Genomic DNA, 25,340 nt, shown 5'->3' on the forward strand with positions numbered 1-25,340 from the left:
GAATATTACAGAATTTGTCACTTGTTCAGAGCATTGACTTATTAGTATCTGAGGACAACACCGTAATCCCCATGTCATTAGGAATTTCACCACCTTCACATACGTCTAATTGTATGTATCATCTATTTGTATTTCTCGGTTATGTCTTTGTCAGGTCTCCCATGTTAGAGGATTGTTCTCAATGCACAGGCATATTTGCCTTTGAAACCTTTATAGAACTTAATTACAATATTTGAATTTATCTGGTGGTAAGTGGGCACAACTATTAAAAGGAATATTTTATTTGTATATGACACTAAGGGGACTTTGACCATTTTTTGATGAAATCTAATTTGTTGATACTCATGGTAGGGAGGAATGAGAACAGAAACAATGGTAGACATAATGATAGTGGCAGTGGCAGTTGTAGCAGTAGCAGCTGACATTTTTGAGCGCTTCGTTTGTGTTAAACATTACCTATTTTATGGAATTGGTATCATTATCTTTACTTTACAGATGTGGAAACCAAAGCACACAGAGGTTAAGATTGAGACAGGCACTTGCAACCGTATGATATAATTCTTAAACTGCACACTTAATAACAACATGTATTTATCAAATATATTTATCACGGTTTTCCATTTTTGCATTGCTGTACATTCATAGCTACATGTTATTTGATTTATTAGTGGCAAAATGGCTCATGTATTCTAAAATTTCAGCTGCTACTTAAAAATCATGCTATGCTTCCCATTTTTAATGTAAAATTGCAGAATTTCATGAATTTAAAAGGAGCCAACTTGTAGAATAAATGAGTTTCGATTCTCATGAAATTAGAGCTTCCAAGCAATCAGCCACATTTGGCTTAAAAGATACCAAGCCTTTCTTTCGTCTTCTACTACTCCGTAAGCTGAACTTAACCATGAATCATATGTTGTTTTGTGGCAGACTCCAGATTAATGACTATGCCTTTTGTTTAAAATTAAATGTTAAGTATTTATCATTGGGCTTGAACATCTAGGCTGATGTGAAAGTTCACTTTAATGATTATGTTTCTTCCAAGAAGGGGGACATTTCTCCCATAGCAATTTCGTTTTGGGCACTTATATTAAGGGCTATAAAAAGTGACTTAAAATACTATTTATATAAACAAAATTAGGTTAAATTTTATGAAATTAAATTGTATGAAATTTTATGAAATTAAAATTTTATGAAATTCAGATTCAATCTAATTTTACAGGCTGTCATAAATTCCAGTAAAAAATTCCCTAAACTTTCCAATTCTTTCCATGATAATTTTTTCTTATTTTAATATTCCTATCATACCCATAATCCATTCTGTTTTATATTCTCTCTCTTTCTCTCTCTCTCTGTATATGTTTCTTATTTTCATTGTTAGATTATCAGTTCCTTGGGAGTAGGAACACTATTATATACATCCTTAAATCCCACTTTCCACCCTCCTCTCAAGCCATAAGTTACTGCTGCTCAGAGTGTGCATTTTGAACTGTGGCAGGAATAAGGTAAAATGTACAGATAAAATTTAAGAAGTTGCCCCAACCCCAGAGATAGCAGATAAGGCCAGGACAGTGAAGTAGGATGACAAGAAAGAAAATGGAAAGAAAAATACCTTTCTCCAAACAATGCCCTATGTCATAACCTGGAAAAGACAGGGCTAATCCTCAGGTAATTGGAATGTGTAAATATTTGTCTTTTTTGCCCCAGCTTTAATAAAATATAATTGACAATTAAAAATTGTACATATTTATGGCATACAATGTGATGTTTTCATATATGTATACACTGTTAAATGATTAAATCAAGCTAATTAGCATATCACCCTCACCCTCATTTTAAAATGTTTTAAAATCCACTCAGCAATTTTTATGTATACAGTCTATTATTATTAACCATGTCACCATGCCATACAATAGCTCTCTAGAATGTCTTCATCTTGTCCAACTGAAACTTCGTTTCCTGTGACCAAAATCTCCTGGTTTACTCTCCCCAACCCCCACATCCCCCACCCTCTCCAATCCCTGGCAACTATCATTCCACTCTCTGCTTCTATGAGTTCAACGTTTTTAGAAGGAATGTGTAAATATTTGCTGTGTGTCTCCTTTGTAGTGATGAGTAGTTTCTTAGTCTTCATTATGTTATTTCTTACTGTTCTGGCGGCTCATTTATCCAGCCTCTTGGTTGTGGTCATGATAATTAAGGACCACAGTAAAAATAGAATCTGGAGTTTCCTTGATTGGAAAATAAATGGAATTGCAATGGCTCTTTGTGGGCTGGTCCCTGTGGACTCACTCTCAGAATCATGTTTTTTCTTTGTGTTCCTACTCTTTGATGTTTCTTAGTCATATGTTGTGGTTTCTTTGTGGAAAGAGTTGATGATTTGGGCAGAGCCAGATACATTGTGGTCAAACGCTGTGTCCTCTTAACCTTTGTAATTCTTGATGTCTGTGAATTCTTCATTCTGGAGAAATTAGGGAACCTCCGAATGGCAGTAACTGCCCTCCCCCACAACCCCCATTATCATCACTTGGCTAGTCAAATGGCATAATTACACTGAGGGCTTTGATCTATATTGCTCTAAACCTTCAGGTTGAAAACTACCATATCTTTCAAACTTTTAGTATGCATCCAAGTCTGAAATGCCTGCTTTTCCTTTTCCCCACACTGTTTTGTCTATTGTCCTGTCATTTTCCCATTCCCTTCCCTTCTCCACTGACTGACTCCTCTCTGTCGACTGTCTCCATTAAATGGGTCCTCTCTGTCTTTTTGCACTCTCTTCCCTCTGTGGCCCTTGCTCTCTACAGAACACTGATATATTTCTGTTTGTTATTACTCTCCCTCTGTCTATGTCTTTTCCAAAACATTTTTTTCTCCTTTTCCTGTCTTCTTTAATTTTCTTAAGGATTCACCTTCTCTCTGACCCAATGATTTTCTTTTCTCCTTGTCTTATCCTCTGTAAAGTACAGTATTCAACTTATTTATTTATTTATTTATTTTTAAAGTCGCCGCTGGCTTCTATAGGGCAAAACAAGAATCTTGGTCAGTTTTCCTCTCTCCAACTTCTATTGTGAATAGCATAATCTCTTTGTTTTTTTCATTACTCTTGAGTCCTTTTCTTCCTTTATGTGTACCACATAATGTTGCTAGTGTCTCTGATCAGATCTTTCACTGAGAAGCCCCAGTAAAATGATCTTCACTTGAAAAAATTACAGGATCTTAAGAATTTTGTTAAATTCATCTTATTCTGTACTGGAAAGCGTTGCTCATATAGTACATCAGGATTTGAACAGTGTTTCCCCAGCAGGAAGAACTGTTGTTATGTACTGGGTCTGGCAAACACTGATATTCTACAAATACCAGATCCTGGTGATGCTAATGATGATGGCAATGATGTGGGTGAGTATTTTGAAGGTAAAAGGACAGAAGTGGGAGAAGAACAGAGACATCCATGATTAGGTGGGGGTAGAGTGTGAGTCAGGAAGAAATAGCTGCTGGGACAGATGGATCATAACACATGTTCGTTTGTCTTCGTTCTTCTGCCTCTAGGTTTTAAACGGTTCCAGTAGTATCACATAAAGTGCCCAAAAGCTTCTCTGATGATAGTTGTCTCCGTCAAATCATCCAGATGGCTTATTCTCCCCTTCTTCATTTCCCTGGCCATGGAAAGACAGACGCTCTCCATTTTATTGTTACCAGTCACCTAACTCAGAGTGAATGGGATGGAGCTGGAGAGGGAGATAAGGGATTGTTAGGTTTAACTGGGATGCAGATTTGAAGTTCTGAGGATGTGCCAGACTTACAGCTCTTGGAGACATTCTGTTGGTGCACAAACTGGAAAGTATGAGGACACGATCATGTCGTCATGTCCCTGTCCTCCTTTTCAGCTCCGATTTGGGCCTCAGGAGAGGCTCCAGTTTCTCTTTGAGCCTAAAGCGTTTTTCTTTTTTCTTTCCTTCTTTTTTTATTTTTTGTTTATAAATTTTCCTGATATTTTAACCACTCTATTGAAAAACAAGCAAACCAACCAAAAAAGAAAAAACATTACTTTCATTGTTATTGTTTGTTTGCTCTATTATTGAAAGAGAGTAAAAGGGAAGATCTTCCTCTAGACATATGACAAATAAACTGGCACTGCACCCAGCCAGCAAATTCATCTTTAAATTGACTTCAGGTTAATGATGACTGAATATTTTTAAAAATAAGTCTTTTACTGGTTTCATTTTCTATCACTAATGTAGTGAATATAGATGGGAGATATTTTTGTCCTTCTTATTTTTAAACATATAGGCCAGGTGCGGTGGCTCACACCTATAATCCCAGCACTTTGGGAGGACGAGGAGGGCAGATCACAAGGTCAAGAGTTCGAGACCATCCTGGTCAACATGGTGAAACCCCTTCTCTACTAAAAACGCCAAAATTAGTTGGGCGTGGTGGTGTGTGCCTGTAGTCCCAGCTACTCAGTGGGCTGAGGCCGGAGAACCGCTTGAACCCGGGAGGTGGAGGTTGCAGTGAGCTGAGATCATGCCACCGTACTCCAGCCTGGTGACAGAGCATGATTCTGTCTCCAAAAAACCAAAACCAAAACAAAACAAAACATGGGGGAAAGGGTGGGAGGGGGGTGAGGGATAAAAGACTACAAATTGGGTTCAGAGTATACTACTCAGATGATGGGTGCACCAAAATCTCACAAACCACCACTAGAGAACTTACTCATGTAACTAAATACCATCTGTTCCTCAATAGCCCATGGAAATAAAAAAGTAAAAAATATAATAATTTGGCTATCTTAAAAAATTAAAACATAGGAAGATAAACGAAGAAGGAAGGAAAAAGCTGAAAGAGAATCGCTATCTTTGGAATATGCATACAGACATATTCACAATGATACGACATTAATTTTTTTGTACTTCTTGCCTGGAAATTGAGAAAATAATATATGATGAAAAGTGTTTTGCATCTTCTGTATATCCCGCTATGGTAATGTCACTATAATTGTGGTAAAAATTACTTTACTGACTAAATTCTCTTTTGTTTTTCAAAGTGTCCTGTATCCTGCTAAATTCTCCTCACTAGAAAATCATGTCATCCTAAGTTTCTACTGTATATATTATTAATATAATCCTAGTTTCATTATAATCAGCTTTATTACTTCTGTTTGAAGAAAATCTCTATCAGTATTCTTAAAATCTTTAATATGTTTTCAGATTTATGTTTATGCTTTTGATATTTGATAAGCAACTATTCATAGACCTTATAGAGTTTTTTTTTTTTTTTTTAATCCTCCAATTTTGATGTCAGTATTTTTTAGGGCCAGGTGACCTTCATCTGTTGCTGGAATGAGTGTTGGTACAGGAACATGCTCCACCAAACTGGGGTTGGAGGAGAGATTTGGGCTTTGGAAGCCAGCTTGCCTTTTAGAGTTCTGCTCATTTTCTCCACTTGCTCTGAACCTCCTTATGAATGGGAAACTCAGATGTTGAAGTTGGAAAAGTGTTATTCAGATATGATTCATATAGATTCTGTTGATTTTGTCAGAATATTAACCCTTAGTTTAAAACCATGATACTCTAAATTTGGGCTTGTTGCAATACATCAGTTTCTCTTTATTCTATTTCTATTCTGGTTTTAACTTGGGTATCTCTCATTTGTTTTAGGTTTAGCAGTCTCTTTACAGCTATTGCACGGAGACATTGAACAAATCAGAAGAGAATATTCATCAGTATTTTCTCATGGAGTATCCATAACGAGGAAGCTGGGATTTTCAAATATTATTATGCCTGGTAGGTGACTTGGGACATACCAACATGATGAAATATGGGTATACTATCTGTTTTTGACGTTTGAGAAATTTTTCAAATTGCCAGCTTTGAAGCATTCACATGGGCCATGCTGAAGAATGAAATGAGGTATGTGACTGTAAGTAAGCACATTTTTTTCTAAAATATCCTTCTCAATTTAGTTTTAAAATTTTTCCCTTTATATAAATTTTCTGGTCAGTGATTTGAAGCTCAAAAATATCTTTACATTCTGATTATTCTAAAGTGGTTAACTTGTGGGGGCCATGGCGACATTTCATTATGACCAGGAGAAGAAGGAAAACGGAGATACTGTCCAGAAAATATTTTACTCCTTGATGGAAAACGTTGGTGAAGATGCTTAGAGGATATCCACAGTTTTGATAAAAACTTATTGAACACTAGTTAGCCATATGTAAATAAGCAGCCATATGCAAGTATTATATGTACTTCTATACCTTTTCCAGATCTATTTGTGTGTATGATTTAACTCTATATTAGTGCCCCCAGAATTCCCCAAAAGCAGAAAAGATGTGGGTTAAGGAGATTTACAGTGTGAAATGAATGCCAAATTCATTGAAACTGATGCATTTGGGAGTGGGTCAGTCCTAATCTCTCCACGAAAATAAATTTTTAAAAGCACATCCCTTTACATGCTTATGGAAATTTAGGGTTTTCTGAATGTGTTAATCTATAACTTATGAATTGGATAAGAATAGTACATTTGCTGATGAGGAAGGATATATATTTAGCAAAAATTGATTTAGTCAGTCAGCAGGCATTGACTGAGCATCAATCAAAACTTTGTGCCAGGAGCCAAAAGTTAAAATGTGAGTTCATTCATTCTACAAATAAATATTTAACACTTTCTATGTACAAAGGCATTCTTCCAGATACTGGGGCTATAATACTGAACACAACAGAAAAAACTCATAGCAGTTACTTTGTAATAAGGAAAATTATAATAAATATGTAAGTAAAACGTGTGTTCAAAGATGACGAATGCTAAGGTGAAAACCAGTGTAGGTAAAGGGCTAGGGAATGTCTTAGATGGTAGTGGGTGGAGAGATGGAGATTTGAGTTAGGTAAGAAATTTAGGTGAGAAGGTAGTAGAGTAGAGACCTAAAAGACATGAGGAAGCCATGCAGATAAGAGGATTCCAGGCAGAGCAACAATAAGGGCAGTAGTCCTGCAGCCATAGAGGTGTGGCTTGTTTGAGGAACTGCAAGAAGGCCAACTTGGTCAAAATACAGTACTGGGGATGGGAGTAGAGATTCAAAGAGGAAAGTCGTGTGGACCTTGTAGGTCACAATCAGAACTTTGGCTCTTATTCAGAACGAGGAAGGAAACAGCTAGAGGGTTTGGAACAGAGGTGTGACACTGCTTTACATTGTCACAGGATCACTGGTTGCTGTATAGAGATTGTACCTGGAGGGAATGTGGGAGGGCAGCAGAGAAACAGGGAGACGGGTTTGGAGGCTGTTTGAGCTAATTCAGGTGAGTGGTGATCCTGTCCTTGAGCAAGGTGTTAGCAGTAGAGATGGTGAGAGTAAGACCTGTTCATGCTCTGCCTGTTCATTACAGTCCACAGGCAGAGACATACTGTAACTGGAAAGGAGTTGGAGAACATGGCCTGGAGAGCACAGAGGAGGTGTAGAATCTTATTGAAGGAGTCTTGTTAAAATTTCCTGGGGAGGTAACACTTGAGCAGGGTCTTCAATGCTAATGATTCTAGGCCCACATCCCCTCAGTCTTTTCTCCACTGTACTAATAGCAAGTACCTGCTTTAATAGTGAAAGACTATGTGTCATAGCCAACATGGCTGTACCTCTGATGTTTCTTTGTTTGTTTGTTTATGTTTTCTTTTTTAGAGATGGGGTCTCACTCTGTTATCCCGGTTGGTGTGCAGTGGCACAGTCATTGCTCACTGCAGTCTCAAACTCCTGGGCCCAAGTGATCCTCCCACTTCAACCTCCTGAGTAGCTAGGACTCCAAGCACATACCACCACACTTGGCTAATTAAGAAAAAAAAAATGTGTAAAGATGGGATCTCCCTATGTTGCCTAGGCTGGTCTCCAATCTGTGGGCTCAAGTTATCCTCCTGCTTTGGCCTCCCAAAATGCTTGGATGATAGGCTTGAGCCACAGTGCCTGGCCTACCTCCAATGTTAAAAGGAAATTTCTGGCCTGACGCGGTGGCTCATGTCTGTAACCCCAACACTTTGGGAGGCTGAGGTGGGTAGATCACCTGAGGTCAGGAGTTCAAGACCAGTCTGGCCAACATGGTGAAACCCTGTCTCTACTAAAAATACCAAAAATTAGCTGGGCATGTTGGCGCATGACTGTAATTCCAGCTGCTCAGGAGGCTGAGGCAGGAGAATCACTTGAACCCGAGAGGCGAAGGTTGCAGTGAGCCAAGATCCTGCCACTACACTTCTGCCTGGGCAACAAGAGTGAAACTCCATCTGAAAAAAAAAAAAAAAAAAAAAAAGGAAAGGAAATTTCTATGCTCTAAAAATTTTTAATTTCTAAAATTCTGTGAAAGTCACAATTTTATGAGAGAATAGCCTTTTAAAAACTTTTGAAGTTTAAAACCAAAAAATAAAAATAAAAAAGTCTAATTGTCGTTTAGTAATGAACCACTAGAGTTCTAGAAATTTCACCCTGTCCCTAGGAACACAGGTATGACCAGCTGGGGTTATCTTCAAAAACCCTTGGTTCTGTCTATGCCTATCTATTTCTTTGTGTGTGTCTGGACCTCTTATTTTCTTTCTCTTTTCCTGTCAGTCTTGATCTTAATCTTTCTTTTTTTCTTTTTCTTTTTATCTTCTTTCCTCCCTCCTCCATCTTCTTTCCCTCTTCTCTTCCTCCCCCTCTTCTGTTTCCTCCCTCCTCAGAATAGGACTAAGCTACATGGGTTACTGTGGCTTACATTTAAAAATTTTTTGACATATCCTCTTGTTTTTACAAATCAAGAAATGAGATTTTTTTAGTCATGAATTTTATTATAAAAGGACCTCACTTGTGTTTGGTCTTCTGTAGAAACAAAGAACTTCTACCCTTTTGTCTACAGATAGAAGATGACAAATAGCATACTAAGTAGTAGTATTTCTTGGTGCTCCATACCCCACCCTCCACAACCAAGAAGAGGGAAAAACAATAGAAAGACCAAATAAAATAGTCTTAAATTGTTGACAGTATTTGTTTTAAATGAGGTCTTCTAAACCACCGTTTAAATCCCACGTGTAGGCCGGGCGCGGTGGCTCAAGCCTGTAATCCCAGCACTTTGGGAGGCCGAGACGGGCGGATCACGAGGTCAGGAGATCGAGACCATCCTGGCTAACACGGTGAAACCCCGTCTCTACTAAAAATACAAAAAATTAGCCGGGCGAGGTGGCGGGCGCCTGTAGTCCCAACTACTCGGGAGGCTGAGGCAGGAGAATGGCGTGAACCCGGGAGGCGGAGCTTGCAGTGAGCTGAGATCCGGCCATTGCACTCCAGCCTGGGCGGCAGAGTGAGACTCCGTCTCAAAAAAAAAAAAAAAATCCCACGTGTAAGTGCAAGCAAAGGAAGTTGTATCTGACAAGGCACCTGGCATAGCTATGAGACCCAATAATGAGATTGCTATGAATAAAGACTTTAAATGACCAGTATCGCCCATTGCACCGTTTTGTGATTGCTCTACTGAAATTCCTTTATGCAAGGAAGGCTGAGAGAACATCCTGTAAGTTTTCCTGAGATGACCTGACCTCGCTTAGGAACCCAGTCGGCCTGAGCATCTCATGGTACTGTTGTCGAAAATGACTGTTTATAGAACTGTTTACTTGGTGGCATGCCATTCTGTGGCTCTTAAAACCATTCATGATTTCCTTCAGTTGCTATAAATAGCTGGTATTTCCTCTTCAACAACAACAAAAAAAATTCATCCCACTGGAAAGCAAATTGATGGACAAATCTAATATTAAAAAAAAAAAAAATTTAGAGCAGAATGCAGCCAGCTGCTTGAAGAATTCCTCAGCTTGGTCTCTGGGCAGTATCATGGAGAAATGGAAAAATATAAATCAAGATGACACTTCACTGGCTGATTAATTGTCCAGGTTCTGCTGTGCTCACGCAGCTTTTGTGTGGCTTTAATGATGGACGTGAACTTTCTGTGGAATAAGGCTCGCTTCTGTCCCTTTCTGGTACCACCTTGTAATGCGAAGTCTATACTCTCCAGGAAAATTGTTCTTCCAGACATGTGTCTGTAGTGGAGGGGAGTACAAAAGAGGGTTTTTAAAAGCACTTCCTTCTCTTTGTTTTTTCCCTTTCTTCCTCTGGCTTTTTAATCTTCTATAATAGGAAAGGGAGAGATGTATGTATTTCCTTAAACAACTGAAAGCAACTTTAAAACTCAGTTGAATTTTTTACACTGGGAAGCATGCAGTCATTGTTTTGTTTTCCTTTGTTAATTTCAGACTTGTCAATTCATTCTCACCAGTGGCTCTAATGAAAACTTGAGCTGAAATCTTCCATGAGAAAATGTATGTGAACAATATTTCTGATGCCAATGTTACAACGACAGTCTGCAAGCATAATTTTTTTTTCATTGTCTAGATGTGTCCTTCAGAGTTAATTTGCATCTTTAGCATTCTGATAGGGGTCAAAACAGGTGAGGCACATGATTATACCAACAGGACCAAGTTTATGCACACAGTCACTGCCTCTCTGCAGAATGAATTATCTGCGATCCTGACAAGGACAAGAACATACATAAAACTCTTTTCAATCACACAATGTAATCAGTGCCAGACTCTTTTTGAAGTGGGAAAAGCATAGGCACAGCAATTCTCCACTGGTCTCACTATTGTACAGACAGGTCTCCTAGTGTGAGGAGGTGACCTGCCCATGTGCTTCTGAGTCATCATGAAGTCCTCTGGACTATTCTTTGTTTAAGGGTCTGTCGCACAGCACTTTATTTCTTAAGGTGTCAGACTTCCAACTGAGGAAAAACATTTTCTGTGAGACTCTGTCACTGCCACCTCCAAGCCAAATACCTCTGATTGAAGGAGTTCCACGGTCTGGGCGGGAGAGCAGCAAATTATTTAAATCAGTGCTTTCCAGTAGGAACATCATTTGAGCCATGAAGGTAATTTTAAATTTTTTAATAGCCACTTAAAAAAAATGAGAATAAAAGAGGTGAAATTAATTTTAACCATATATGTTATTTAACCCAAAATATTCAAAATATTATCATTTTAATAGGTGATCCATATGAAAAACTACTGATGAGTTATTTTACACTCTGTTTTCAACCTCAGTCTTTGAAAGCTGGCGAGTATCGTACATGTACAGCATGTCTCTTTTTAGCGAGTCACGTTTTAAGTGCTCCTTTGCCACGGGTGGCAGCAGTCACCCTCTTGGACAGCCCAGCTCTAAATATCTTAACAGACCCTATGCAAACAGGGCCTGGCCTATTGCTGAGTATCAGGAAGGTCTAAGTTTCCATCCGTCAGACATTCTGGAGCAAAGCTGGCTGATGTGTCAGGAATGTCATGGAAGATCTGACTGTCTTCCCTGCACCCCAAATGTCCATTTTTTACTCTGTAATTGTTTTCAGACACAATTTTCTTTGCCTCCATCTTGATTTCATAACTTAAGCTTTCATGCCTATACCCTGTTTCTAGAGACTTGTTCCCATATATCACTTGGTTCAACTGTCATTCTTTGTTAGGGAACCCATCATTTATACATTTCAGTGCATTCACTTTTAGTAGGTCTGTGAAGCTCCTAACCCTAAAAAGTTTTTTTTTTTATTTTTATTTTTTTTATTTTTTTTAAACAGGGTCTCCCTGTGTTGTTACCCAGGCTGGAGTGTAGTAGTACAATCACGGCTCACTACAGTCTCAGCCTTCTGGGCTCAAGTGATCCTCCTGCCTCAGCCTCTTGAATGACTGGGACCACATCAGGTGTGTCACCACACCCAACTAATTTTTTATTATTTGGAGAAATGAGATCTCCCTATGTTGCCCAGGCTGGTCTTGAACTCCTGGGCTCAAGTGATTCTCCTGCCTCAGCTTCCCAAAGTGCTGCGATTACAGGCATGAGCCACCATGCCCATCCCCTAAAAAGATATAAGTGAAAACACTGGAGTGATAGAGTTGAGATTTGGGGGCTAGTTTTAATAGTAATCTCAGGATTTATTTAAGTTTATTTTATAAGTGTTATTCAAACCAATCCTCCTTTTTCTTTATCCAGTCTATCATTGATGGGCATTTGGGTTGGTTCAAAGTCTTTGCTATTATAAATAGTGCTGCAATAAACAAATGTGTGCATGTGTCTTTATAGTTCAAATAAGTCAAATTTCTATTTGGTCAAAGTTGACTAAATAATGATTTACAGACTGGAGTAAGAAGAACGTTAAAGAGATGTTTGTCTTATGTTTAAGAAAATAAACAATTTTGAAGGATATGAACAGACACTTCTCAAAAGAAGACAGTTATGCGACCAAGAAACATATAAAAAAAAGCTCATTGTCACTGGTCATTAGAGAAATGCAAATCAAAACCACAATGAGATACATCTCACACCAGTTAGAATGGCGATTATTAATAAGTCAGGAAACAACAGATGCTGGTGAGGGTGTGGAGAAACAGGAACGCATTTACACTGTTGGGAGTGTAAATTAGTTCAACCATTGTGGAACACAGTGTGGCGATTCTTCAAGGATCTAGAACCAGAAATACCATTTGACCCAGCAATCCCATTACTGGGTATATACCCAAAGGATTATAAATCATTCTATTATAAAGATATATGCACACATTTGTTTATTGCAGCACTATTTATAATAGCAAAGACTTGGAACCAACTCAAATGCCCATCAATGATAGACTGGATAAAGGAAATGTGGCACATATACACCATGGAATACTGTGCAGCCATAAAGAAGAATGAGTTCATGTCCTTTGCAGGGACATGGATAAAGCTGGAAGCCATCATTCTCAGCAAACTAACACAGGAACACCACATGTTCTCACTCCTAAGTGGGAGTTGGACAATGAGAACACATGTACACAGGGAGGGGAACATCACACACTGGGGCCTCTGGGGGGTGGGGGGTAAGGGGAGGGAGAGCATTAGGACAAATACCTAATGCATGTGGGGCTTAAAACCTAGATGACAGGTTGGTAGGCACAGCAAACCACCATGGCACATGTATACCTGTGTATCAAACCTGCATGTTTGTACATGCATCCCAGAACTTAAAGCAAAATAAAAACAAAAGTATAAAAAATAAATAAAAGTCACTTTGAGAAAAAAAGAAGTACGCAATTTCATTATTTTAAATATACATTTTCTTTTTTTTTTTTTTTTTCTGAATTTGAGATGGAGTCTCACTCTGTCGTCTGGGCTGGAGTGCAGTGGCACGATCTCGGCTCACTGCAAGCTCCGCCTTCCGGGTTCACACCATTCTCCTGCCTCAGCCTCCCTAGTTGCTGGGACTACAGGTGCCTGCCACCACACCTGGCTAATTTTTTATATTTTTAGTAGAGATAAGGTTTCACCATGTTAGCCAGGGTGGTCTCGATCTCCTGACCTCGTGATCTACCCGTCTCAGCCTCCCAAAGTGCTGGGATTACAGGCGTGAGTCACTGCGCCTGGCCAATATAAATATTCCTTACTATGTACTGATAGAGAAATACACATCAAAAGATAGAATTGAAACAGCAGTAAGCCTTCTTTTGGAGAAGTAGATGTGCACTAGTAAGATTTGATCTTCCTTAAAAATATGTCCTAAATCTGGCTGGGCATGGTGGTGCATGTCTGTAATCCCAGCACTTTGGGAGACCACGAAGGATGGATTGTTTGACCTCAGTTGTTCAAGACCAGCCTGGACAACATAGCAAAACCCTGTCTTTACAAAGTCAGGCATGGTGGCGTGCGCCTGCAGTCCCAGCTACTCAGGAGGCTGAGGCGATAGAATTGCTTGAGCCCAGCAGGTTGAGGCTGCAATGAGCTGAGATCATGCCATTGCACTCCAGCCTAGGAGAGAGTGAGACTCTGTAGCAAAATATACATTGATATATATAATGTATCTGTATATATCCTAAACCTAACCAAAGCTTACCACCCTCCAGCCCTAGTCACTGGGCCCCCACACCACTTAGCTTAGGCCTGAACCCTGATTTGCGAGGAGATGGTGGTCTTTCAACCAATGAATGCCACAGTGACTGAAGAGAGAGGGAAGCTGAGACTCTAATGTGTCACCCTGAAGTTATATCCCAGCCCTAGATCAGACAGAGGGAGGGGCTGGTACCTCTCAAATTATGAAGCTTGCAGTCCCCACCACCCCAAGAGTATAGGACTTCCCCCAACGGGCTGCCAGATCTCCACGCATTGTCCCAGAGTGGGATGGCAACAGGGAACCACATTTTTCCATGCTCTTGGCTCTGTGCAAAACTGTCTGGAGAGCCCATTGTGGTGCTATATCATGTGCCCTTGCTTGCTTAATTGTCATAAGCAAAACATAAAAAGCTACCTCCCAAAAGAGTTCAGTATCTCATAGTACTCTTTTAAAAACAGAGCAAAACAAAAGTGAGAATGACAGACAGACAGAAAATAGAGAAAACCTGATGGGTTTTACTCAAGTGTATCTTGTGTGAGAAACTGGAAATATAATATTAGTTAATTTTTCAGCCTATCCATATGTTCGCCCTGTCTGTGCTCTGCTTCAGTCTCCAGTTACCTGTGAGTCCTGCTCCCATTCCTTCCTCCTCCTTGAAGGTGTCATGAAGTGACAGAAACTTGGATATGAAAGACACATTGTATTAGTTTCCTATAGGTGCTATAACAGGGTGGCTTCAAACAACATACATTTATTACGTTATAGTTCTGGAGGTCAGAGGATGAGCTAGTCTCACTGAACTAAAATCAAGGTGTGATCAGGGCTGCATTTCTTCTGATGCCTCTAGGGGAGAATCCACTTCCTTGCCTTTTCCAGCTTGTGGAGGCTGCCTGCACTCCTTGGCTTAGATCCAAGTCATTCCAGCCTTTGTGTTCCTCATCATATCCCCTTCTCTAATTCTGACCCTTCCCTCTCCCTTTTTCAAGGACCTGTGATTATATTGGACCCACCCTGTTAATCCAAGAAAATCCCCCTATCTTAAGATCATTAATTTAATCACATCTGCAAGGTAACATACTCATAGGTTCCAGGGATTGGGACCTAGGCATCTTTGGGGAGGGGGTATTAATCTGCCTTTCACACACATGAGGGGCCACCCAGCCCAGCCATGTGTCTAGTGCATGCATTCCTCTTCATGTTTCCTAGTGGTGGTTTTCTGGCTCATACTTGAATATTTGTATTGACCAAGAATACATCATCACATTGTCTCTCAAAGTGACATGTTGGACCAGTTTCCTTTTCTGCATGGAACTTCAGCATTTTAAAATTCAGTTAATTTTATTGTCTACATCTTCCTTCTTGTGATGGGTTCTGAGTCCTTTCTTCATATTGTTTATGATCTGGATGATACCATTGGTGTCTGTCTCTGTCTTGTAAAGATGGTCCCAAGAACTGTAATCAGTATTTAAAAACTGGTCTGACAAATACGAAGCAACGCAGGACTGCTCCCTTCCTTGCTCAAGTCACTTCTCCCGACAAAGGCTGAATTGCAGTGGCTTATTTGACGGCCATTCTCATGGCATGGAATTACAGGTTTTCAGAGGTAATGTGGGGTCACCGATAATACCTAGGGCACCTTTCTTCATCCCTACATTTTCATTTCCTCATCTGCAAAATGGAAATGATAGTGCCTTTTTTGTAAAGTTGATATGATAATTGAATGAGATGTTCTACTTCTAGCATTTTGCAAAGTACCCAACGCATAGTAGGAACTCAATAAAGTATACTGCTGCTGCTTTTGCTACTAGGACTCTTACTACTGCCATCATCATTAACAACATCATCAATGATAATCTGAGTTCACAAAAAACCGAAGTCATTTACACATTTTCTTTCTTTTTTTTTTTTTAAACTAAAGGACAGGAAATTTTATTTGGTTCCATAACTCTTAACAAATATCCAGTGTGTGTGTGTGTGTATATATATGTGTATATGTGTGTGTGTATATATATATAAAATAAAGCTGCTGGGATGGTGCACAGTGCTTTACATGCTGTGGTGATCATGTACTATATGCCTTTATCCAAGGCACTCCTAAGACAGAAACAAGAATTACAGTTTTCAGCTACTGATGGAAATTCTTACCCATCTAGGTCAAGCTGTTAATGGACCCATTTGACTGCAGTCACTGAACTCTTGAGTTTGTTCCCACTTTTATGACCTTATCTTTATCTTGTCTACAGTGGTATTTTGAAAGGCCTTCATATGTGTAAAGGCTCCCTAGCCAGCAGGCCTGCTAAAGAGAAAGAAAGTATGGTGCACATCAAATTTTCAGAGTAATAAATTTGAGAGGTACAAGGTGTTAATAAGCATTGTCAGGGAAATAGCTTTTCACATGGGTGTTATGACTCCTTTTTATACTGACTTGATGGTTTCTCTCTTAATTACCCAAGATGCTTTCTGAACACCATTTGGACTCATGAGTTTTCTCCAGAGTCAGCCTCAAATGTATTGATTTTAATTAGCACTTGTTTCAACTTGATCCTTCTGCATATTTTGTCAAAACGTGGCACCTTGCAGAATTGGAACATAAGCAAGCTGTAAAATTCCTGGGGAGAGGCACATGGAGAATGTCACCCAGGAAAAGTGTTCTTCTTGTCGTGTATTCTCTTTTCAAAGAAATCTGGTTTTAGTCTAAAAGATTTGCAAAAGATAATGGGGTTGCAGGGATAGTGACAGTTAAAGAACAGAAAATTAAAGCGTATGTATAAGGAGTTTGATTTTGTGAACGTGTTGTTTTGAGGAGGTTCTTTTGTAAGGCATAGAAACAGCGTAATATAACAAAGTAGTGTTGTCTCTCCTACCACCTCTCCTGTCCCCACCTTTACCCTATTCTCATTTTGATAACAAAAACCTGAGACCCAGAGGTTTCTGATATCCTGTGTAGACTGATGTCACACACCGTAGCAGTAGCAGAGACTAGAACCTATATCTCCTTATTCTAATTGTCCTGTGAACCTACTGCCGTTAGTATATTTAAATTCAGAATCTCTTTTGTGAAGAAGAGTTAGGAGAATCCAGCTATTTTATGAGCTAAACAGGACTTGGGGATTGGCCTGAGAAGCTAACGCCCTTTGGAACCTTACTCCTTTGTGAAACACACCGTAGCCTACTCAGGGTGCTCATCTTCTCATGAGGCCTTCTCTAATTACCCTGTTGAAAATTTTAACTCTCCCTCCATCCCCATTCAGTACTCTGTATCCTCCTCCTCACTTTTATCCACAGTGTCTGTTATCACTTAGCATGCTATATATTTTACTTATTTATTTATTTATTAAGGAGTTACCCCTTCTAGAATCAAGACTCTGGGGAAATAATTTTTGCTGTATTCACTACTGAATCTTCCTGGCTTGTAATAATAGTATCTAGCACACAGGAGATGCTCAAGAAACATTCATTGAATAAATACAGTACATAAAAAAAGAATTTTGTGATGCTGGCAGTACAGCCCTCATTTTCCCTCCTTTGGGCCTAGCCTACAGACAGAGGGAAACAGGTTACCTTGCAAACCTCCCTTATCACCTCTTGCCTTTGCTGGAGTCTGAGGGTCCCTGTCCTTTTAGCAGATAACAGTGGAAAGCACCTCCCCAAGAAACACTTACTCTTTATTTTGCAGGACAGTTAATCCCTGTGTGGTTTGGACAAGCTAATTACTCATTATGAGAAATTCCTAAGGTAAAAACCCCTGTAGCTATACTTCCCTTTAGTCAGTGTAGGTTTTACAGTCTATTTGTAAGCAGAGCTACTTATGATGTGTCACTTACTCCAAGAAGCAAAAGAATTCTGCTGTTTTTAGCCAATATATTTTGCTCTAAAGTATCTTGATTTGAGTGTTGTTTTTTCACCTGCCAGATCTGTTCATGGAAACATTATTGTCAAGAATTTCCTCCCAAACCTCTTGTTAAACTAGCATGTGCAGGCCATTGTATGTACCAGACCTATTTTTTGTTTGTTGAAGTCAGTTGATTCAGGGGACAAATTTTGGGGGTTTGCTGTTGATTCTATAACGGAATTGTTAAATAAATAACATTAAATGTGGCAGTACAGAATACATGTAGTAAAGTGAAATGGGTTATAAAAAGTCTAATAAACATAAAATGTACTGGGCCATTCTCTAAAAATTAATAAAGGAAATAGTTAAAACAGAAAACTTTCAAAGCACACAAATACAATGTTTAAAGTGTTGAAATGTGTTGCTTTTCTCCTGGACTTTAAGTTCATTGCCTTCCCAAGTTGGTTTGTATAAGCTGTATAAGAGTACTAGAAATTCATAAGCCAGAGACCTCTGTATTGTTTCCACTAATGTATGTTTTATATATATTTTATATATACCCTTTGTAAAGAGTGACTAAGATGTAATTCTTTTTAGAACTTACTTAGTTTTTCTGTTTTATGGCCCACCTGTGTCCTTGTCAGCCTAGGTCATTTGCAAATGATGCCATCATAAAAAGTTGGTCTTTATGGAGGAAGATGATCAGGTACACTGATAATCTCCCATGGTCCATGGCATTGAGGAACTAGGGTACTTCCTTGTCCACACTTTGATGAAGAAGTTTTATAAAACTCCTCATTGTAGACATAGTTGTATGGTTATTTTTCTTTCTAGTGATTTGCTTTCTTATGGGGAAATGTTTTATTAGAAAACAGAGTATTCAAGGTCAGGAGATTGAGACCATCCTGGCTAACAATGTGAAACCCCATCTCTACTAAAAATACAAAATATTATCCGGGCCTGGTGGCGGGCACCTGTGATCCCAGCTACTCGGGAGGCTGAGGCAGGAGAATGACAGGAACCCGGGAGGCAGAGCTTGCAGTGAGCCAAGATTGTGCCACTGCACTCCAGCCTGGGCAACAGAGTGAGACCCCCCTTTTTTTTTCCTCAAAAAAAGAAAAAAAAGAGAAAAGAAAAGAAAACAGTATTACTTTTGATTTTTTTCAAGTGTTTGAAATCTGTGTTAAGTAAAAGTAAATTCGACCTTGCCATCTCACCATTTACCTTTAAAAACTTTCTAGTTGTGCTTTGTTGACTTATTTCTCACTTCTCTATGCATTCATTATTTCCCCCTAGTTTAATTCTTATAAGAGAGGTAAAAGCATGCTGTTAGCACATTTGCCTAAGTTTGCTAGTTGGCATCAAATTTCTCTTTTTATATCTTGCAATAATAAGAAAGGGTTGAGAGTTTTAAAAACTGAAGTTTTATAAATCACCAGTAGAGAAAAAATCGATAGTATATATGTACATAGGATGTGCCCATTTGAATATAGGGCCTTTCTCACTTGTTTTATAGCTTGATGATATGAAATATTAAGCTGAGTTTGTCTGTATGACTGAATTATTCTACATCTGTGTTCATAAATTGCTAATCTGGATTCTTCCAGCAGTGAGATCATTTTGTCCATGAATTGTGGAAAAGATTTAAGTTGTAATTGTATCCTTTACAGTCCTATTATTTTACTACATTTAGGTATTTCTTCTACCCTAAATTGCTATGACTATAAAGTAATAAGACTGGTTTCTCTGAGCCACCCCTGCTAGGCTGTCATCTTACAATCACACCTCATAAATAAAATGAGGGAAATATTGAAAAATGGTGAGACCTGACAATACCTTCCTACTCGGTCCCAGTATTCGCCTCCTAGATATACAATTACAGTATTGCTAATTCAGACTAGCAGAGGCTGGCTTTTATTCTTCTCAGATGTTGGCAGTGAGGGTGAGGACACTTTTATAAAATTATAAAAATGCAAATATATTTGTACTTTTATATGCCTGTATAACCATATATTGTATAAACTTTTCCTTGATATAGCACTTTATTACATTTCCTAATATATATAACATGGTTTTAATTTTCCTTTCCTTATAGGTGAAATGAGGAATGATTTATATATCACTATTGAAAGGGGAGAATTTGAGAAAGGAGGGAAGAGCGTGGCCAGAAATGTGGAAGTTACGATGTTCATTGTAGACAGCAGTGGCCAAACCCTGAAGGTATGTTAATACTTGATATTTCCAGGCCAAACAAGTCTGTGTAATTGCTTTCACTTAATCTTTAATGTGATCAGTTATTTTCTGATTTGCAGTCAGTTAATTTCTGATTTGCATTATTTTCTATCTTATTTTTCTCCTTCACCCCTGTGTAGTTTTCTTTTTCCTTTTTTTAAATTCACTAAAATTCCTTTCAGAAAAGAGAGCAGAAAAACGCAGTCTTCATGCTGAAGACAAGCCAGGAAAAGAAAACAGCAACAACTTCGACAGTTTGCTTAATTAATTGTGTCAATAATCTTCTTATAGCAGCTGTTACTTAAAAGCAGCTTTTTTTTTTTTTTTTTTGAGACAGAATCTTACTCTGTCACCAGACTGGAGTGCAGTAGTACAATCTCCGCTCATTGCAACCTCTCCTTTCCGGGTTCAAGCAATTCTCGTACCTCAGCCCTTCAAGTAACGGATTACAGGCATGTGCCACCATGCCCAGCTACTTTTTGTATTTTTAGTAGAGACAGGGTCTCACCATGTCGGCCAGGCTGGTCTCGCACTCCTCGCCTCAAGTGATCCTCTCGAGCCTTGTCTTCCCCAAGTGCTGAGATAAATGCAGCATAGTTTTAAAACCATTTCATTATTTAATCCTATATATTTTCTTTCTGACCAAAATAGGCATGAAGACTAGGGTACTCCTTACTAATTGGGGTGAGAATAGCAGGTGTTTTTATGGAAGAAGTAGTTTTCATGAGCCCCTTCTTCATGGAGAAATACAGCTGCCCATTTAAATAAGAAGGTTGGTCCTGGGGCTTAGTGAGTCACCTACTGAGGCACAAAATAGGCTTTTGACTACTGCAGGTTGGGAACTTTGCCATGTAGTTGAGCTCCAAGTGGGGCATGCGGTCGACCATCTCCCATGTATCACCCAGGTCTACCCTTGGCACAGTAAATCCTTGGAGACCAGCATCAGAATTAAATAGATACACCCTGCTAAACAGCAGCAGGTACAGAAACACACGGCAAAGAACCAGTGAGGTAATTTTCTGTGAAGTGCTATTTGAGGGGCAGGCAGATAGAGCAAAGTGATTGCTCTGCCTTTTCAAAAGATCTTTAGATGAAGCTCTCTTTAACCTGTGTGTTCCCTTTGTTAGGATTTTATCTCCTTTGGCTCTGGGGAGCCACCAGCCAGTGAGTACCACTCCTTTGTGCTTTATCATAACAACAGCCCCAGGTGGTCTGAACTGCTGAAGCTTCCCATTCCCGTGGATAAATTCCGGGGCGCACACATCCGCTTCGAGTTTCGGCATTGTTCCAGTAAGTATTTGATGGCATTGACTGCCTGTCTCTCTTGTGCTGGAGTATCCTGCTTACTGGGCTCTCATGAAGATGTGGGTTGATCTTAAATTGATTACTTTTGTAAAAATCAGTTTGTTCCATTCTAGAAAGATTAGCCAGAAAGGGGAGGAACAGCGTTAAAAACTAAACTGATTCTGGTGGGCTTAGGCAATCCTAACCATTCAGGTATCTCCAGGAGCTGATCCAGCTCTCACACAGATCGGGAAAACCCACTAGGACTTTTCATGGCATGTGAAGCCACTGGGAAAGCCTTTGGTCGGCTCAGATGCATATCTGATTTGTGTGTGTCTGCATCACTGTACTCTCTCAGACAGTATTCAGATGAGAATCAAATAATGTCAGCTGGAAAAAGGCTTAGAAGTAACATGAAGTAATTGCCTCACTTTACAGATTTTTTTTTTTTTTTTTTTGAGACAAAGTCTCATTCTGTCGCCCAGGCTGGAATGCAGTGGCGCGATCTCAGCTCTCTGCAATCTCCGCCTCCCGGGCTCAAGCAATTCTCCTGTCTCAGCCTCCTGAGTAGCTGGGACTAAAGGTGCCTGCCACCATGCCTGGCTAATTTTTGTATTTTTATTAGAGATGGCGTTTCATCATATTGGTCAGGCTGATCTCGAACTCCTGACCTCAGATGACCTGCCTGCTTCGGCCTCCCAAAGTACTGGGATTATAGGCATGAGCCCCCACAGCCGGCCTCATTTTATAGATTTAAACAACCCAAGACATAGAACTGTTACAGGGTTCGTCCACATGGGCATTGCTATCTATAAAGTTATTGCTTCTCAGTGTTTCTATTTCAGTTTTTTTTGCATTCATTACCACCCTCTCAAGCCCCATCTCTCTCCCCCAACTACCAGGAGTCCAGGAATCTTCTGATATTCCCTGTGTCCCTGAGGGTATCTTAGCACTGCCAGTGTACCTTGTGACCAGAGAAGGTTCTGGCGAATCTAGCTTTGGGAGCAGTACAACAAATGAGAGATACAGGAGAATCACATTTTTGAAGAAGCAGCAGGCTCCTTTCCAGTCTGGAAGGAATAGGGGCTTTGCCAAAAGATTTGTGGTGACTTCACCTCAGTGCTGTTGTAATTTACCCAAGGTTCGGGCAGAGAAGAAGGACTTTATCTGTTGCTGGAATTATGGCATATTTCAGAATTGACTCAAGGAGCTTCATAAATTATGCTTGTGTGAATGTTTCTGAATGCAGGAAGAGAGCTAGCAGGGTCTTAAAATTCTTCCAAATTCCAAGAAGAGTTTCCTGTAAAGGACTTGAAGTAGGAAAACATAAAGGACTTACAATGGTGCCGTACTGTTTCTTCCATCAATCTTTGTTATAAATTCTCCCTGGGGCCTAATATGAGGTTTGAGCTTTAAGGTAAGAAAAAGAGAAAATAACGGTGAAATAGTGGGGAAAGAGAGAAAGAGCATTTGGAGATAATTATTCTAATTCAGAACTTGGAAAGTAGAATAAAGGCTATTTTCAGTAAAATCTATTAGATCTCTACCTTCTTATCCCTGTACTTGAAAAATTACTCATAGGTTTTTTTTTCTTTTAATTTTCCTAATTAAAAGTCAGAAGAAACAGCCAAATGTAAAGAAGGAAAAAATCTTGATAATACCACAAACTATGAATAACCAATGCAATCGTTTTATAAAGTGGGCTTCCAAATATTTATCTGTGTGTTCATATCTATTCAGAAACATCAGTTTTTCATGAAACAAATAGTTATTGAACTCCCACTATATGCCAAGCGTTTTACTGGGTACTGGAGACACATCAGTGAGCACAAGAAAATAGCCCCTCTCACAGAGCTTTCATTCCAGAGAGGAAAGACAGATAATAGCTGAGAAACTAAGTACATAATACATCAGACAGCAAGTGATGAAGTGCAGTGAAGACTTAAATTGCAGTTAGGGAGTAGGAAGTGATGGTACTGTGTTGCTGTTTTACATAGGGCTGTCAGGAAAGACTTCTCTTATAAGGACATGTGTTGGCAACAAACTAAAAGAAGTGAAGGTCTGAGCCATTGAGACTATTCTTTCTGGGGAAAGAAGATTCCAGGCAGACAGGACAGTCAGTACAAAAGGCTTGAGCTTGAAACATGCTTGGCATTTTCAACGAATAGTGAGGGGACCAGGAAGGTAGCAGTGGCACCAGATCTTGTATAGTCTTTTATTTCATGATGAGGACTGTGCATTTTATTTGAATTGAGAAGAACCACTAGAGAGGATTTGGAGAGAAGATAAGTCTGGCTACTTTATGGGATAATAGATTATAGGTAGTAAGGTTGGGAACAGAAAAACCATTTGGGAAGCTTTTTTTAGTCTTCCAAGTAAGAGATTTAAAGTGTTCTGAATTACGAGGGTAGTGGTTCAATTCTTTTTTACAGAATATTACCAGATCGGATATGAAAGAAGGAGAAAAGTCCAGAGTGACCCAAAGATGTCGGCCTGAGAATTAATGGTCATTTAATTAAGTGGGGAAGACAACAGGAAGAACCTGTTTGGGGAACAAAAATCAAGCATTGCATTTTAGACATGTTAAATCAGAGATGTCTATTAGACACTCAAGATGTCAAGTGGGCAGTTGAGTGACCTCCAGGTTGGAAACTTGGGAATGAGAACATATTGTTCAGTGGTTGGTCTACTGAGCCAGCACTGGAGGTTGGGGAGGATCCCTGAACTCTAGCATTTGCTGATTTCCATGGTGTAGATACTCCCACCATGGCCAGTTTCAAGCTTCCAACATGACATCACTGAATGTAGAACTGGGGAGGAATGTGCACTTTCAGCTCTTATGGACCAGTATGATCCAGTTCCAGCACATCACTAATTTTGATGATTTCTGAAGTCCGAGACTGATTGGAGTTCCCAGGTAGTAAGTTTAGAGAGCAAAGGGGAGTCCAAGGATGGGTCTCTGGGGTACTCGCCATATTTAGAGCTGGGAGAATGAGAAGGAGGCATTATAAATGACAATAAGAAGGACTATCTAGTAGGTTGAAGGCCAGTCCAGGAAGAATAGAATCCAGGAGCTAAATGAATGCAGTTTTTCGAGAGAGGATTGATCACATGTGTCTGGTGCCAGTGGTAGATCAAATAAGATGAGGACAAATAATTTGATTTGGCATCATGGAACTCGTTGAACCTGACAAGTTGTTTTAGTGAATCTGTGGTGATAAACGTGAGTTAAAGAATGAGATGGAGGGGAAAGAGGGGGAGTAATGGGTATAGACGAATCTTTTGAGAAGTTTTGCTATAAAGGATACAAGAGCTATGGTTGTGCACAGGAAGACTCAATGTCGTCAAGATGCCAGTTGTTCTTAAATGAACTTATGGATTCAAGTTCCTGTACTATCATTGCTGTGGATATCTCTTCCCAGAGATCTTTGGTGTGATTTTTGCTTGACTTTTTAAAAAACACGAATTCTTTTTCCAGTTTCTCTATGGGGTTGAAATTAATGATTTTAAAAGAAAGTCCTTTGCTATAATCACATTTTCAGAGTGTCCTCATATTAGGGACCAGCACCAGCCAGACAAAATTACCGTTTTATGCATTAGGCTCTACTTCCCTGTGTTTAAATGCCTGGAGCAATTAAATGCTGTGTTGCTAAACATCTTGTCCAAACTTCAGGATCACCATACCTAACACCTCCAGCTCAGATCTCACTGCATCCGAAAGTTGAACTTTTCTGTTCAAGTATAATGTTCCACTCGTGAAAGAGGGACAATTCAGCCCTTAACAGGCTGCTGGCCCTGGAGAACTCTCTGGCCATCTAAGTACAGTGGGAGAGTCAAGTTAACCAAACAAGGTTCTTTTAATGCTTTCTTCATTTTTGGAGGGGGAAAAAAAAAATCTTGGTGGAAAGAACTGGAATGGCTGGAATGGTACTTAAGGGATCTACAACAAGTTACGTAACATCTATGACCTCAATTTCCCTATCTGTAAATAATTGCTAATGATCCTTGCCTTTTCTAGCTATTGTATTTCTTAATTAGGCATCTGAAAACCTCATCGCCTCATTTCCGGTTTCCACAGTAGTGAGCCCTTATTA

General features: G+C 39.4%; 1 protein-coding gene across 7 annotated transcripts in view; it reads left to right on the top strand.

The window, feature by feature from the left end:
- The window catches only part of LOC105475271 (dedicator of cytokinesis 4), a 474,119-nt gene that overhangs the window by 275,000 nt on the left and 173,779 nt on the right, over positions 1-25,340 (top strand). For all 7 annotated transcript variants that reach the window (XM_011730368.3, XM_011730372.3, XM_011730365.3 and 4 more), the window contains exons 13-15: positions 5,652-5,777; positions 19,826-19,950; positions 21,090-21,252. In XM_011730368.3, the coding sequence (XP_011728670.2) occupies positions 5,652-5,777; positions 19,826-19,950; positions 21,090-21,252 (414 nt within the window). The remainder of the gene's footprint in view (positions 1-5,651; positions 5,778-19,825; positions 19,951-21,089; positions 21,253-25,340) is intronic.

Source organism: Macaca nemestrina, chromosome 4 (genome assembly GCF_043159975.1).
Source record: "Macaca nemestrina isolate mMacNem1 chromosome 4, mMacNem.hap1, whole genome shotgun sequence".
Taxonomy (NCBI): domain Eukaryota; kingdom Metazoa; phylum Chordata; class Mammalia; order Primates; family Cercopithecidae; genus Macaca; species Macaca nemestrina.